The sequence below is a fragment of the Podarcis vaucheri genome, assembly GCF_965113315.1.
Source record: "Podarcis vaucheri genome assembly, chromosome: 16".
In the NCBI taxonomy this organism is placed as follows: domain Eukaryota; kingdom Metazoa; phylum Chordata; class Lepidosauria; order Squamata; family Lacertidae; genus Podarcis; species Podarcis vaucheri.
The window spans coordinates 9956593-9973737 of NC_138754.1; the positions used below are offsets into that span (position 1 = coordinate 9956593).

Sequence of the window (17145 nt, forward strand, 5' to 3'; positions counted from 1 at the left end):
AATTATGGGAGCTGCAGGTTGTGAAGGATAGTGAGAGTGGATAGGAGAACTGTGTTGTCACAGAACTACAATTCTCAGAGTAGTTTAACAACCAAGCCCGCTTCACGGGGAACTCTGGGATCTGTAGTTCTGAGCTCCTCTTAGCCCCCTCAGCAGACTACAGTTCCCAGGACTTTCGAGGGGGAGGGGGAACCAGACTGTTTTAAAAGCGACTTTATACCTTTTAAAAACTGTAGCGCAGATGGCGCCAAGAAAAAGCAGACAGCTTTGCTGTTGTGTTTTGCTTTCTGACCCACGTGCAAAGACCCAGGGCGTGGCAGCGGCTGTTGTTGTTAGCGGTGGGGTGTGTGAGAGCTGACTCCGAGCGGGTCTCTCCTGTACAATCTTTCCCCGTCTATCTCTCTCTGCGCGCAAAAGTCTCAGCAGCGAGTGTTGCTTCTTACTCCGCCTTCCCTCCCCGTCCTAAGCAGCCCCACCCAGCCCAGCCCGGGGCGGGGGCCTCCCTGGTGTATAAAGCTCGGCTCTGGGCAAGCTGCCCAGCTTGTAGAGAGAGCGAGATCGCGAAGCGAGGGCGGAGCAGTTTGGAGAGAGCGCTTGTCCGCGCCGTCGAGCAGGCGCCACTCAGCCGCGGCCGTGCGTAAAGGCGCATCAAGCACACTTTGGGTTTTCGACTCTTTTTACGAGAGAACCCCAGGCGTCCTCTCCAATGGAGCTGCTGCTTTTGCTGTGGGCCCCGCTGGTGGGCCTCTGGTGCGGGCTGTGCGTGGCGTCCGGAGAGCGGCACACCGTCTTTTGGAACAGCACCAACCCCAAGTGAGTTTTGGGGGAGCGTGGAGGGGAGAACCGAGCCCTCGTAGCTAGGGGCTGGAGAGTTACCGTCGTCACCAATGCCCAGCCAGAATTTACTTTTTGCGTGTGTATAAAAGGCATGACCCTTTATTTTGGCGTCGCTCCCGCCCCACCCTGTGATAATGGGGTTGTGTTGGAGGGATGGCATTTGGAGATCCCCGCCTTCTAACCAGGCACCCAGGGGACGCTTAGGGGTCCGGTTTCAGGGGGTGTTCCACTGGAGGCGCCTTGCAGGCGGGGAGCGCGGCCAGCCGTGGCCAATGATCGCCCCGTTGTTGAAAAATCTGCCGTGTATTGAATAGGTGTGCGTGTCTTTTTTGCAGAGGGGGCGGGCAGAGGCTTCTTTTAGGAGGGTGCGGACGTTCAGGGAAAGAATGAGTTTCGCCTGGAAACCCCTTCGGTTAGAAGTTAGCCATGGAGGGGTCGTTTTCCCTAGAAGTTGGAATATATCTGGGGAAGGGCCGTGGAGATTCTGAGGGGTGGAGATAAGTTGGAGGGAAACAGGACTCTGCTTCCATCCCCTTGGTGGTTTTGGGCACTCTCCTACCTTCCAGCCTCGGTCGTTGCCCCTGTTAAGGGAAAAGGGGCAGCTGGCCCTTTAAATCTGGCGTGAATGCTCTGCAGATGAAAGTTTTTCCCTTTCTTTTCTCCCTTGTTCCCCCCCCCCCCACTCCGCCTCTTTGCCTTAGCAAACTCCTCTTCTGTTCCTGCGCCTGCATTTTGGGCGACGGCCACCCAGGGCAGCCCACCTCTGGCAGCCTGGCACAGATTTCCCTTGCCAGCCCCCAAGCCTCGTGTTTCAGGTTGCCTCTGCTGCTACTCTTTCTTTGAAGGAGGCAGGTTTAGCTTTGCAAAATGGGGGTGAGAGGTGGGGTTCCTGGACCTTTGGAAGGAGGAGGAGCTGATTGGGCATGAAAGCTGGAATTCGTAAACATCCACACGGTAGGCCTGCGCTTGGCACCCAGCCCGTACCTAGGCACCGTGACAGAGGCATGAATCAGGTCTTTGCTGGGAAAGATAGGGCAGTGCGGACGGAAAGGACCCTTTGCTTGCCGAGGTGGGGAGAGGGACGCCGCCTTCACCCCCTTTGCCCCTTGGGGTTCCCGAGTCCGGTTTATACCATTTTTTGAGGAGCTCGTGGTTTTTAATGAGTTATGTCACGCCGGCTGTAATTTATGTATGACTCGCAAAGGACCGAAAAGGAAAAAGACAGGTTCTCTGCCCCAAGGAGCTTACAGATCTGTACTTCTGATGGCGCCTGTAGGAGACATCGGGCTTTTGTTTGCGCGCTGGGAATTGGAGGGTGGGGTGGGGCATTAAAAGTGGCCCACAGCCAGGGGTGCCAACTTGAATAAAATATTGGGGGGGGGGCGGGAGAGTAAGCCTCATCCCACATAATCGATCACATGACTTGGCTCACCATTTGAATGGCAATGCCCCCCTCAAAATACTCGTAAGGAGGTGCATTAGGGAAGGAGGGAGAAGGTGTCGTTTTCGTTTTTTTGAGCTGCGGGGGCTTGGGCTGAAATCCAACAGGTGTGCCCCCTGGCATCTCTGGGAGGGCTCACCTGTTGAATAGTGGCACGGTTTTCCCCATTTGTTAAAAGGCCCAGAGATTGGTGGGCAAAGGGTTTCCAGCCAGTTCCCGGGGACTGAAGAGTTAATTGCATTAAGCCATTGTTTTTATGCTGGAAGGTAAGGTGAGGGGAGGGAGGGAGGGAGAGCGAGCTCTGGTGCCTTTGTTCATTCAGCCTGTGTGTGAGAAGCACAGACATCTGTGTCCTGTTGTGCAAACCTCAAGGCCAGGGATCTGGCTGGCCCTTTCCAGGTGGCCTTCCTCCCCCCCTCCCCCCCATGGCATCTAGCTTGTGAGATTTGCCCGTCCCCCTGGCCTCGGGTCAGGTCAGCTCTGTGCTGTTGCCTTGGGTGGGTCTGATCTTGCTTTAATCAGAGCTTTTGTAAATGCTGGCACGGAGTCTTTGTAAGAGGCTGAGTGATTGGAGAAGTAAACCCTCCACGCCTAGGGGCAGTGTACCTCTGAATAACAGTTGCTGGCAGGGAGGTGGGGGCAGCCAGCAGGGAGGAAGGGCTGTTGCCCTGCTTGAGGAACACACAGCAGAGGTGTTGGGCTAGCCACTTCTGAAAGCAGAACGCTGGACTTTTTTGGGCAAGTTTGTTAAGGCTATCTGCTGGGAATCGCATATGGGGAGATTTTCGGTTGAGCTCTGGTCTTGTTTTGGGGATTCCTGGAAGAGGCATCTGGTTGGGCACTGTGACCCAGCAGAGCTCTGCATCAGTGTTCGAAATTCAGACATATAATCTGATTGCCAAATGGCACCTTAAACCTCGGTTCCGGTCGCCAGAAGGGAAAGTCTAGGCAGCATTTTTATTTTGCAATGAAATTCATTATTATTATTATTATTCATTTCTATACTGCTTTATGTCCTAAAGAAAAAAATCTCAAAGAGTGGTTTACAACACATTAAAACATCATTAAAAAAATGCAGAATAAAACAAATTCAGGCTTCAAGGGAAATATTTCAGATCCTTCTCTAAGTGACATTTGGCTTTCCCCATACGGTATTTATCTACTTGCTTAATTTGTATAGCTGCCCCATAGCAGAACTACTCCAGGAAGGCAGTGTGATGCACTGGTTAGAGCAGGCTTCCTCAACCTCGGCCCTCCAGATGTTTTTGGTCTACAACTCCCATGATCCCTAGCTAGCAGGATCAGCGGTCAGGGATGATGGGAATTGTAGTCTCAAAACATCTGGAGGGCCGAAGTTGAGGAAGCCTGGGTTAGAGTGTCAAGCTAGGACCTGGGAGATCAGGGTTCAAATCCCCACTCTGGAAGCTTACTGGAGTCAGTCGCAGACTCTTCGCCTACCTCACAGGGTCATTATAGCAGTAAACTGAGGGGGGGGGTGTTCCCATCGCACGGCAGATTCTCTGCAGTAGTATAAGTGGTGCAGGAATTGCACTTTGCAAATGCACAGAGGTTCCTTTTGTCTGTTTGTAACCTGATGTTCCCAGCTTGGCACTGAAAATAGATGCTAGGATTCTTCAACCTTGTAAGCCCTGGGGAGGGGCGTGCCTGTGGTGAGATCCTTTGGGGATTTAGAAAAAAATGCGTCCCTGGACTACAATTATAGCTCAGGTAGAGCATCTTCGTTGCATGAAGAAGATACTGGGTTCAACCCCAACTGATCTTTTGGTGGGGCTGGGGAAAACTTTGGCCTGAAACTGCTGCCAATCTGTGCAGACTAGGTGCGTGAATACGCTGGCTCTGTTTTCTGTGCTCCCATTGGAGTCAGAACCATGAGGACTAGAATCTTGGTGTATTTTTAGGGGTAGGGCTAGATACACCAAGGATCCGACTCAATATCAAGGAGCTTCCAGGATTCAAAAAAACCTCCCATTGCCACTGACCATTGGACATGTTGGCTGGCTGTGAGTTGGCCTCTGGCGGGTGCTAGGTTGGCAAAGGCGCCTTGAGGATGATCTGCAGAGTTTTACTTCATTGCAGAAGATGAATCGAGTGGTGATTTCAAAGTTGTGCCTGTCTGCCCCCTGCAGATATTACTGGCCTCTTCTCTGCCTTTCACTGGTGCCTTAAACCCGCCGGCTGGCACTGCCAAGAGGGCAAAGTTCTCAAGCGGTGCAGGCAGCAGGTGGTGGGTCTTGGCCAGCAAGACTGAATCAGCTTGGAGAAAGTTGGAAGAGAGCAAAGCCGCAGCTGGCCAGCCGCTCCTTCCTTTCCCAGGGTCCATCTCCCCCCTTCCTTACTAGCCGTGGGCCTCTTCCTTCCCGCCCGGCGCTGGCGAGAGCCCAAGGGAAGGCGCCAAGGGCACGCGGGGCAGGAAATCTTTCTCCTTTTTTAAAAAACCAACATGTTGTTAAGATATATATTTTAACGTGTGTTTTTTCCGCCCAGGACGCTGGAGGCGAAACCGTCTTTTTGGCACGGAGGCTTAAGAGATGGCCAAGTCCGATGCCAGCCTGGCTGGAGGGGCGGGATGGAGCGTGCAGCGGGGGGGGGGTTGTGTACAGCTCCTGCCCCTGCAGGGAGGAGGCAGTTGCTGTGGCGGGTGAGAGTCCAGGCAGAGGAGATTGCAGGGCCCAGATGTGGCCACCTCTGGAAGGGTGGAAAACCCTGAGGCAGCTGTGTCTGGGCAGTTTCCTTCCAGGAAGGGCAGCCTTAATCGCTTTGTGTTGGCCTGTTGGTTGTCAGAAACAGCAATGATCACATCCATGCCATACTTTCAAAGCAGATTGCTTCCTTTCCAAAAGGATCTTAGCCCTCGTGGAGCTACATTTCCCAGCACCCTTGAACTACAGTTCCCAGGCTGGGAGCAATGGAAATTGGAGTTGAATATCTGGGGGGGGGGGACACAGGCTCCCCAGCTGTGACTCCTTAAAGAACTATTGGACTTACCATGGCTTTGCCTTTCACGGTCAACTTCATCACTCTCTGGAGCAGCCGCTAGCCCATGCTGGCTGCAGATTATGGAGTATGAAAGCTGCTGAACGCCAGCCCTGCTGAGCCCCAAATAGCCAGCATGCCCAGTGGTCAGGGATGATAAGATCTGTAGCCTGAAACATCTGGAGGACCAGTGTTCTAAACTAGCCAGGTGTGTTTGCTTCTGGTGCAGGTCCAATCGCGACTACGTGGAGATTTCTGGCCGCCAGATTTGGCGACCACAGTTTAGAAACTTCTGCATAGTTAGTATCATTTCCCCTGCGTGTTTCTCCTTCTTGCGTACCGGGACAAGCGAATTGCTGTAGGAGCAAGCTACAGCCAAGCGCTGCAGTTGAGATCACAGAATCGTAGCTTTGGAAGGACAACATGGGGCATGTAGTCCAACCCCTGGGCGGATAGACATTCCATTGTGGCCACTGGTAACCAGGGTTTAAGGTGCCATATGGCGCTTAGCTTATATACCTGAGTTTGTAACACTGCGTTCACCACCCCGACCTACAGTTCCTCATTCCGTGTTGTACTCCACTTTTATTCAGAGCAGACCCATTCACGACCTGGACTAACTTGGTTCCATTAATTTCAGCACGCCTGTCTTTAAGTAAAAAGCAATTGACTGCAACACATCAGTGCTATGCTATCTCGGCAAGTGGCTTTGGGTCACTGTTGCAATAGGGACAGCAACTAAGAAAAGCGAAATAATAATAACGATTACCAGATCTTTGCTGTGTAGAATTAAATGCCCAGCCTTTGCATGCCAATAAACCCCCTCCTGCCAAAAACAGAAAAAAGCAAAAACCCTTTGAAAACCACCACCACCGGACCTGATGTCATCAGGCACCACTTGTCCCTGAGTGCATCACTCATTTTTACACTTTGCCGTCTCTTGGATCATGAATTTGGGGGCGCCAGCCGCATCTAAAACTCTGCCGCCAGCTACCCCTATTGCAGCAAGCAGCCTTTCTGAATCTAAGTTGCTGGAAACAGCTGGAGGGGAGAGTTGCTGTGGTGCTCGGGGTCTCCTTGCAGGCTCCCCATAAACATCTGGTGTGCCCCTGCGGAACAGCACCCTGGACCTGTCAGGATTGGCACCCGCTGCCTTGTGACATCAGGCAGGCGCCTTCCCCGTATCCTTTGGGGCGCTTGCTAAAAGCGATTTTTTCTTTCTTTCGGCAAGCCTATCCAGACATGTAGAAACCGCCGTGTGTTGTTAATCTGGTTTTCGCTTATAGCTGATGTTGTTATTTTTTGGGAGTGTCTAAAAACACTTGCCTTTTTTTAAGAGGATACTTCTGTTGTTGTCTTGCCGACTGATTTGAGGACTTGTGGCAACCCAGCGGTGCATAAAGGCCGTGGAATAAATGGATGAGGCTAGGAAGGGCCATTGGCCCTTCTTGTTGCATTTGATTGCACTGTTTTGACAAGGATCAGCTAGCTGCTTCGGGATCTTCCAGGGGGTCAAGCCTTCTGGGTGGTGCCCCGGGGGCGAGGAGACAGACGGAGGGTGGGTGGGCGCACCCCCCCAACCCAGACCCTGCTGCTATCTCTGCACCTGAGGCCAAGATAAGGTGGATCCTTCGTTGCTGCCTCCTGCCACCCGCCTGGGGCGGCCAAACCGGTTTGTGGGTTCGTTCTCCCAAGGAGTCTTTCGGTTTCCAAAGCTTCTGTGACTCAGGGCGGAGTCCCTCTTTCCACAGCTGGCTTGGCGAGGCTTTAATAAACACCTTGGCTCTCTGCTAGGAATGTGGGCTAGCCCAGCAAACTTCCAGGGCCAGCCCTGAAAGGGGGAAGCAATGCTCTTGTGTCATGTGCTCAGTGGGTAGAGCATTTGCTTTCAATCCCCAATGGCATCTCCGGGTAGGGCTGGGAGTATCACCTGCTGGTGAGCTGCTGCCAGTCAGTGCGGACAGCACTGAGTTAGATGGGTCAGTTTTCTGACTCCGTATAAGGGAGCTTTCTGTGTTCCCATTTAAACTATTTTGAACTGTGAGGGCTGGAATCTTTCTTGAGCTTTCGCGCCGCAAACTTGCCCATGGAGGAAGCTGTCTTCTACCACTCGCCTAGCTCAATATTGTCCACACGGGCTGGCAGCAGTTCTTCCAGATTTCAGGCAGGGAGAAATTCCCCATCCTAGCTGGTTATGCCACTGGATATTATCTCCAGATAATTTACAAGTAAGCCTGCTGACTTCAGTGGGGCTTACTCACAACTTTTCTTTCTTTGTTTTGTATCACAAAGTCCTTAATATAAACTATTTTTTTTAAAAAATAAAAACACTAAGCACTTGCAGGTTTGCAACCTAAGTTGTGACATCCAGACATCCCCCCCCCCCGTTCAAATCTCCCCTCTGTGATGGGCTCGCTTGATTAGCCTTTGGCCTCAGTGTTTCTCCCACCACCATCTGCAATATGGGTATAATGTAACTGATTTACCTTGGGGCTGTTGTAAAGATGTCAGCCGGATTAACGTGTGTGCAGCAGTTCCAAGGCTCATAAACACTGTAAAAAAAGTGGATTTTTTTTAAAGCAAATGGCCAGGCTGAAGTTTGTTCTTTTTTGGGGGGGGGGTGAGGGAATAACATGGAACATCTGCCTTGCAGATATAAGAGAGAGTTGCATAAAGGTTTGTTTAAATGCATTTGGTCAACTTAAGAAAATAATAACATTCAGGTAATGGATAAAGTGGCAATGATTTAGGTCAAGAGCCAGCCCCAAATAATTACCGGGGGGGGGGGTGTTTCTGCAAGTCTCCCACTTTGAGGAAGTTGTTTGTATGCATTGTTTTTATTCTATTCTTTAAAAATCCACCTCAAAGATATACAGGAAGAGCTTAACAAAAGCTCCCTTTGATTAGCGTATGAAAGAAATACATGGAATCCATAGAAAAGCATGCATTACTTTGTCAGCGATTGAATCAATGGGTTTCCATTTTTTAAAAGTCTGTTTTCTCCCCTTTTTTCATCTGAATAGAATTGGCTGATTCCTTGTCATAGCCATATTGTTGTAAATTTTACTTTTCCAGCCTGGGATGTTGACGTTATTTTTTTTTGGGGGGGGGAGTTACGAAGGGATTCCTATCTTGCAAGGCTGTTTTGTGAGGATTTCTTGTAACTTTTGTTTTATTAGCGGGGAGGCGATGGAACTGTATATGACACTTTTATTTCATGGGGGTGCTGGGGCAATTGAAATGGCACCGATTTCCAAACGGGTTTTGCTCTCCTCCCCCCCCCCCCCGCCCACAAGCCTTCTACAAAGGGGTTAGGAGATAATTTGTAAGAATTTCCTAGACATTTCTCGCAAAGTTAATTTTATTGGAGGATGGAGACGAAACGGCATTGGCTTCAAAATTGTGTCTGCCTGTTCCACCACCACCAACCTTGTCTGAAAGTGCCTATTTTACAGGGTTGCTTGTAAGGATTTCTTAGAGGAAGTTTATGCAGGCATTAGATTGCAAGCACTAATGTCGCTGTCGTTCCCCCCTCCTGATCCAGGTTTCAGTGGGATAGCTATGCCGTCGAGGTGCGGCTGAACGACTACCTGGACATCATCTGCCCGCACTATGAGGACAGCAGTGTGGCTCCTCACTCGATGGAACGCTACACCTTATACCTGGTGGAGCAGGAGGAGTACGAGACCTGCAAACCGCGCTCGAAGGAGCAGATCCGGTGGGAGTGCAACAAGCCCGATGCCCTGCATGGCCCCGAGCGGTTTTCGGAAAAATTCCAGCGCTACACTCCCTTCACGCTGGGCAAAGAATTCCGGGAGGGCCACGAGTACTATTATATCTGTAAGTGTCCGTGGCAGAGAAACCACACACACACACACACACACCCCTTACCGGCTGTCATTTATTTTTCCATTTTAGCGCTCCTAATATTTCTTATCTTCTGCCGTTCTGAGACGGTGGAAGGTCACTTATTTAAGCCCATTTTACAGATGGGGAAAAGGGAGGCTGGGAACAAGAGTAACTAGCCTAAGAGCTACATGGTGGTTTTTATTTCTAACAGGCCCTGGTTATGGGACTTTAAGGGCCGACCTATAGGAGAGATCTGTCACAGGTTTTTCCTCACATTTGTGGTTTTGGTTAAGAACATAAGGTTTGTGTTAGGGGGCATTTACCCCTCTTTTAAATCCATCTCAGCCAGAGGCCAAGGCTGAATTTTTCAGCAGTGCAGGGAATTGGGTTGGGTTTGTGAGTTGAGGGCCCCCAGATCTCTTGTTTTGGGCCAGGTAATGAATTTGAGGGAAATAGATCAGGATTACCAGGTATGATATAAATTTTGCGGATTGAACTAAACTAAAATGACTTCTCTGTAGGAAATTTGGAGGCGGTTAATGGGGCTAATCAAACTTGATAGGAACAGGATTTGTTGATGAATTAATATGGGCGGAGGGTAACGAATGAAAGAGGAGCTGATTTGGGGTGATCTGTGGTGGGGTGTAGTTTAATTGAAGAATTGTAGATTAGTTATGTGTTGTATAATATATATATATAGCCTCCACCCACCCAAAATAAATGCACCAGTAAATAAAAATTAAAAGCTTCTGTAGTCGGTGTCAAGTTACCAGGTCTCAGATTCATATAGACTAGATGTCCCCCAATACCTACACAAAACCTCCTGTCTGTTTCAACTCTCGCCAATAAAAATCTCTTTCTCAATTCTTCCCTGTTAGCAAAACCTATCCATCACCACGGAGAATCTTGCCTTAAATTGAAAGTCATAGTGGTTGGAAAGAATGGTGAGTTTTCTAGTTCCTGTCTGTCTGTCGGTCTGTCTGTCTGTCTCTAGTTAAACCCATGCCATTGTCCTGATCAAACTGCCCCCGCCCCTGGCTCGCAAATGCTATCTGCCAAGTTCTGCAACAGCCTTTGGCAACCCGATGCCCATCAGCCCCAGCCAGCATGGCCAATGGGCCAGGGATGACAGTAGGCTGCCTTGGGGAAATAAGACAGATCTGATATGAGTCCCTGTCTCCCTTCCACTTCCTATTCCATAAGGTGAGATACTTGGCAGTTTGGTGGGGAGCAATATAAATTGGGATAACTGTATGTGTGAGAGAGAAGGGAGGAGAAGGTTTATACTCTCCTCCTACCTGAAGCTAATGCTCTGGTCTAATCTCACCCCCCACTTTTTTATGTGACTGCTCTTGAGCCTGACACACAGTATTCAGAACTGTTTGCCTACATCCACTCCACCAGGCTTCCTCAACCTCGGCCCTCCAGATGTTTTGAGACTACCATTCCCAGCATCCCTGACCACTGGTTCTGCTAGCTAGGGATCATGGGAGTTGTAGGCCAAAAACATCTGGAGGGCTGAGGTTGAGGAAGCCTGCTCTCCTTGCAAGGGGTATTGCCCCCTAGTTGCAAATAGTATTGCCCCAGTGGTATTGCCCCGCATCAAGAGAACAGGGGCTGCAGATTTAAGCTGGGGTTGAGAATTATGGGCTCAGTATTTAGGTTGGCTGTGTTCTGGGGGTCCGGCCTTCACTGTGTGTCTCCGTTCGCTTTTAGGTCGGATGCCCCCCAGCCGCAGCCCCACCCTGAAGGGGAGACCTCAGTCAGGTAGGTCCATGGGAGAGAGTTTGTTCTGTAGGGGTGGGGGGTGTGGAGGTGCCACGAAGAGGGGCGGCACAATCAGCCATTTGCAGGGGACCCATTGACAAGAGACCAGTGGCGTAGCGTGGGGGGTGCAGGGGGGGCCGGCCGCACCGGGCGCAACATCTGGGGGTTAGGGGGCGCAAATCCACGGGTTAGGGGGCGCAAATTACTTGCCTTGCCCCGGGTGCTGACAACCCACGCTACACCACTGCAAGAGACCCCTCTGAACCTTTGTCTCCTCCTTCCTCACTCTTGCCACCAAATAGGGAGCTGAGAGCTAATATGAGACACCCCTACCCTGAAACTATAGTTCCCAAGGAAGAGGAAATGATTGTTAAACCACTCTGGGAATTGTAGCTCCGGGAGGGGAATGGGGCTGTCTCAGCACATATAACAAACTACATCTCCCAGAAGTCTTTGAGGGGAAACCACGACTGTTTAAAGTGGTACTGTAATGGTATAAATGCGTGTTGGGGTGTGTGGCCTCGTTCTCACCACCCCTGTTGCCTGGGCCTGAGTGCGAGGGGGGTGGAAAAGAATGTTGGTTATTAATGTTTAATAGGTTATTGTATTTTAATATTCTGTTGGAAGCCGCCCAGAGTGGCTGGAGAAACCCAGCCAGATGGGCGGGGTATAAATAATAAATAATTTATTATTATTATTATTATTATTATTATTATTATTATTATTATTCCAATAAGAACATCCAATTAACATATCAAATCCAATAAAAATAAAAAGCTAAAATAAAAACGTCCAATTGTAATCTTGGCCTTCCAAATTGTAATCTTAATTTTTTTGACTTCCCACGGTCTGAATTCCAAAGCATTTACCACCTCATAGTCCTGCCTCTCATCTTGCCACATATTATTCTCGTCCTATGTGCCCAACTTTGCTGCTTACCAGACCCTTTTCTCACCTGCTTGTCTCTTTCCCCCGGCAGACGACCCTGATGCAACGATGCTTCGCAGCGTGGGGCACAATTCGGCCCCCCGTCTCTGCAGCCCCTTCACCTTCGTCCTCCTCCTGCTGCCACTGCTGATGCCGCAGGGGCCCTGATGGCACCCAGTTCCCCAGCTTGAAGCCATCAGCAAAGGGGGCAGCACCTGTTCTGTTGCTGCCACCACCACCACCCGCGACACAGTGTGGTGTGGGGGATGCGAGTCTCCATGCGCCCGCAGTGCCTCCGTGTGATGCGGTGGTGCACCAGTCAGTTTTCGCAGGCTGAGCGCCGGGATCAAATCGCCGGCAGCCCTACAAGGAATGTGGCTGGTGGAGTCTGGGACTGGTGAGGGCTCTTGTGGACAGATATCTCCCTCCAGCAGACAGACACGGACCAGATGGGGGGACTCTCTTTGGCTCCCCAGCGGCAAACAAGGCTTGGATGGATCCGGCCCTGCCACAAAGGTTGTGGCGCTGAGTTTCCTGCGGGCAGGAATGCCACCTTGTATCGCGCCCTGTTGGTGGTGCTTATGGACTTTGGGCACACCATGAAACTGGAAACACACAGTTACCTTGGGACTATGTACAGTGCAAAAAAAAATATTATGTGACTATCAAACAGGCAGGCCCTGGAATTTTTGGAGTGGGAGGAATCCCCTGTTTTGTGTGCCCCGCTTTGACGACGACTCTTCCCCCTGCCTGCGCCGAGTTCAGAAGACCGTTGCCTTGTACCTGAAAGGATCAAACTGGAGACCAGTTGTGTTGAGGATGTGTTGCCCTGTTAGATCAGACTGAGGGCTTCACCTGGTCCAGCACCCTGCTTCTGGGAGTGGTCAGCCATTTTATCTCCAGGAAGCACTACCAGTCCTCCCCGTGCCGCTTACCCATGGCCACCGTCAGCTTCTGGTATACTGCCTCTGCCCAGGGAGGTTCCATTTTCAAGTCTGGCAGGATGGCGAACATTTTGTGTCTTGTGTGCGCAGACCTGTTGAGGACAGCAAAGGGCAATGCCCCTGTTTGGCACACGGTGATATTTAATCACAAGGACAGAGAAATGAACAGACTGCAAATATATATATATATTTCTGTGTGCGGAGGGGAAGGGGAGATAATGTTGTAGAGCTTTTTACCTCTGTAATATATATATATATATATCTATTTTTATACTGAATAAATAACTCCAGAAGAAACGTGCTACATCAGTGTTTGTGCTCCGCTGCAGTGCCGATCCGTATGAACTTGCAGGTCACCTCTGGTGTAGGGGCAGAGCCCGGGAATGGGAGGTGATTTGAATATTGAGGGGTGGGGCCTGGTGGTGGAATTGGCGGTTTTTTGTGGGAAATGGGCTATTTGCAGAGTCTGAATGGCAGAGACTCCGTTTGGGCCTTGAATATTTTGGAGACACTTTCCCCCCCTACAGATCCTCTTTGTATATCTACTACTCTCAGGTGTTCAGGGTGTCATGGTTTGTCCACGGCAGTGCCTAAGTCATGGGTAGGCAAACTAAGGCTCGGGGGCCCGATCCGGCCCAGTCGCCTTCTCAATCTGGCCCGTGGATGGTCCAGGAATCGGCGTGTTTTTACATGAGTAGAATGTGTCCTTTTATTTAAAATGCATCTCTGGGTTATTTGTGGGGCATAGGAATTTGTTCATTTTTCCCCCTCCAGAATATAATCTGGCCCCCCAGAAGGTCTGAGGGACAGTGGACCGGCCCCCTGCTGAAAAAGTTTGCTGACCCCTGAAAGGTGTGGAGTTTCCACAGAGATGTATCCACCACCTACATTACAAAGTGTCAGTCCTTTGCGGAAGATGCACTCCGGCCTTCAAGACCAGATACATATTTTCGGACCCACCCTCTTACCTTGATTGTAATCTGTTTTAAACTGATTTTTAATACGGTTTTTTATTACTGTAACTGGCTCCCTGGAACCTGATAGTGAAGGGGCAGCTAAGAGATTGAAATAATAATTACTATTTACTTAGTTATTTGAGTATTAGATGGGTAGCCGTGTTGGTCTGTATCTGAAGAAGTGTGCATGCACACGAAAGCTCATACCAAGAACTAACTTAGTTGGTCTTTCAGGTGCTACTGGAAGGAATTTTTTTTATTTTAGTTATTTGAGACATTAATGCACCGCTTAAATATCCGCATTTCTAAGTGGAGTGTGTAAAAATAAATATCGCAGAAAACAGGAAGATTTTTTTAAAATTATCATATAAACGAGCACCACCTTAACATGCCTCCTGGAACAAGGAAAATTGTAGCAACGGAAGAATAGCAAAAACCTACAAGTCATGCTAGCTCAGGCTTCCTCAACTTTGGCCCTCCAGATGTTTTTGGCCCACAACTCCCATGATTCCTAGCTAGCAGGACCAGTGGTCAGGGATGCTGGGAATTGTAGTCTCAAAACATCTGGAGGGCCAAGGTTGAGGAAGCCTGGGCTAGCTTTTGCTGTTAAATATTCTGTCACCTGAATTTTTACTTTTCCCCTATAAAACCCAGGGGAGTAGGACAAAATGTCAAATGTTGAGATTTGGGGAATTTTACTGATCTTTTAAGATTGGCTTGCTACTTTTGTAGATACTTTTGGGACCGTGTGTGTCATGTGACGCCCTCCCCATTCCCTTGGGCACATGCTACAATGCCTGCTTTTTGGTATTTCTACAGGTTTTTTATTATTTTTGTCAATGAGGCCATTTAACCTTTCTTTTCCATAAAGCATCTGAGCGTTGTTTCCATTTTACGGACCAGAGACCTGGTGAATGATTAACGTCGCAAGTTGATGCTAATCAGGGACTGGTTTAAAACCAGAGTATTCGTTGATTCCAATCTCTCTGCTACATTGCACTAGCAAGTGGGGGCACGTGGATATGAGAGAACTCTCTGCTTTCATTTTAAACAACCCCCTGCCAAGATTCTAGTCCTTAAGGGCTGCACAAATCCACTTGACAGTGTGTGGACTATGTTTCTAAAAACCCCAGACGGAGGAGTTGCGGAATAAACACTTCCAGTGATCAGAGAGGGTGAGAGTTTCGCACTTCTGCTGTGAGCAGCAGCAGCAAGTTAACTTGGTTTTCAAAGGAGTGAAAAAACAAAGGAAATGTGTGACATTTGGGCACCTGCATTGAGTTTGCTTAGTTCCAGAACAGTTCTGCAAAAATTACATTGCTTTACATTCGTTTTTAATACATACGTACTAGGTAAAGGTAAAGGGACCCCTGACCATTAAGTACAGCCGCGGACGACTCTGGGGTTGCGGTGCTCATCTTGCTTTACTGGCTGAGGGAGTCGGCACCGGAGCGGTACCTATTTATCTACAAGGCTCTGTGGTTTAGACCACTGTGCCACCCGCATCCCACTGTACAGTGGTACCTCAGGTTAAGTACTTAATTCGTTCCGGAAGTCCGTATTTAACGTGAAACTGTTCTCAATCTGCAGCACCACTTTAGCTAATGGGGCCTCCTGCTGCCGCTGTGCTGCCAGAGCACGATTTTTGTTCTCATCCTGAAGCAAAGTTCTTAACCTGAAGCACTATTTCTGGGTTAGTGGAGTCTGTAACCTGAAGCGTATGTAACCCAAGGTACCACTGTACTGGCAATTGTTAAAGGGTAAATCGTTGAAGGCATCAGCTCCTTGCCCCATGGAGCTTACAATCACAAATTTACCCCAGGGTAGGATGGAAGCGAGAGAAAATTTGGGGAAGGATAGAGATTCAGTTAAAATGTACTGTACTTAGTTTTGCCTTTTAGTAAGGGACAAGGACTAAGATGGGAGCAGGCTCGGGGGCCAAATATACCTCTAGTCTAGCCCTAAATATTGGGCCCTCAAGATTCTCCCCAGGTCATGCCCATTTCTGAGCCACACCCCTTACCAGCCCTGCTGCATACCTTGCTTGAGCATCTGCCCAGCTGGAATGTGTCTTGGAGCTCGGATCATGCCTTTTCCTTGCCTGGGTGGAGGATAGAGAAGGGCGTGTGAGAAACTAGCCTGCTTTGGAAAGGTAAAACATAAGTGTCATTTCCCCCACCCACCACTTCCACAGGCATGTGGCCCCCGGAAGCTTCCCCAGAGAGGAATGTGGCCCTTGGGGTGAAAACACTTTCCCATTGCCAGACCAAGATAGTTGCGCCCAAAGGGTTTAGGGAAGAAGGGTTTGGAGGAGGCTTTTGAGACAGAACAGGGATCACATAGATGTTACTGGGAGGGATGATCACAGACTGATTCTCTGCCATGTACCTCTCAGGGAAACCTGTAGAAAGGTGAAAATGTAATTGGTTTGTTGATGATGCCTCAGCAGCAGGGGGCTTATCCGACAGGCGCAAGTCATGGAAGCAATTTGTCTGGTGCTGTGGACTTGTCTGTGTTTTGTTGTTGTGGTGCATTCGGAGTCGGGGAAAGTGACCCGGCCCAGACAGGCGGCTGTTACTCAGCTGAACCACAGCGGCTGCTTTTGTGGTCTTTGTCAAAAGTTGGTTTTAGGGTCACTGTTTTCTTGCGCTTCCTTTGGTTTTGTCTCGTTAGCTGGAATACAATTCCTTTCCCATATCTCCGTCACATCATCGCAGGCTCAGACGGGTGTGAGACAGATCCATCTGTGGTCTGATCTTGTGACTTCTGTTTTTATCTTTTGTGCTTTAAAGCAGACTAGGGCTGCAGACACCACCATACTTTTAAAGCACAGCCTTGCCTCAAGAACCCTGGGAACTCTAATTCACCCCTCACAGAACTACAATTCCCACCAGCACCCTTAACAAACCACCGTTTGTTAATCATGGAGGGTTTGTTTGTTTATTATATTATATTATATTATATTATATTATATTATATTATATTATATTCTAGATTTGTCTGGCAGGGCAAGAAGCCTAGAATAAAATTTAAAATACTAACAGATGCAAAGGAAAGAGGTGGATTTGCCCTGCCAGACTTGAAACTTTACTATGAATCAGCAGCTTTTTGCTGGCTGAAAGAATGGCTGCTTCTTGAAAACGCAGACATTTTGGATTTAGAAGGTTTTAACAACGTATTTGGATGGCATGCATATTTGTGGTATGATAAGGTCAAAGCGCATAAAGCATAAATATATAAATCTAGAATATTTATAAACCTCCACCTTTGTCCAAGGAGCTTAAGGTGACAACATATAGTTTTCCCCCTCCCAATTTTATCCTCACAACAGCCCTGTGAGGGTAGGTTAGGCTGAAAGATGTTGACTAGCCCAAGCCCATCCATTAAGCTTCATGCCTGAGTAGGGATTTGCACCCATAGTGTGACAATC

At 49.1% G+C, this 17145-nt stretch overlaps 1 protein-coding gene and 1 long non-coding RNA gene across 3 annotated transcripts; one reads left to right on the forward strand and one right to left on the reverse strand.

Moving 5' to 3' along the window:
* The first annotated feature begins 552 nt into the window (after positions 1-552).
* Positions 553-13056, forward strand: EFNA1 (ephrin A1). Of its 2 annotated transcripts, XM_082202575.1 has the most exons (5): positions 553-813; positions 8817-9112; positions 10000-10065; positions 10838-10888; positions 11868-13056. In XM_082202575.1, exons 1-5 carry the CDS (start codon positions 707-709, stop codon positions 11981-11983), a joined length of 636 nt encoding a protein of 211 aa, XP_082058701.1. In that variant the 5' UTR covers positions 553-706; the 3' UTR covers positions 11984-13056. The 2 variants fall into 2 exon arrangements, with proteins under 2 accessions (XP_082058701.1, XP_082058702.1); XM_082202576.1 differs by lacking the exon at positions 10838-10888.
* Positions 2371-16646, reverse strand: LOC309520768. Its single transcript, XR_014214394.1, has 3 exons — positions 16104-16646; positions 15755-15816; positions 2371-7824 (listed from the first exon to the last, which is right to left on the reverse strand). It is a non-coding gene; the product is annotated as an uncharacterized lncRNA (long non-coding RNA).
* Between the last annotated feature and the right edge of the window lie 499 nt (positions 16647-17145).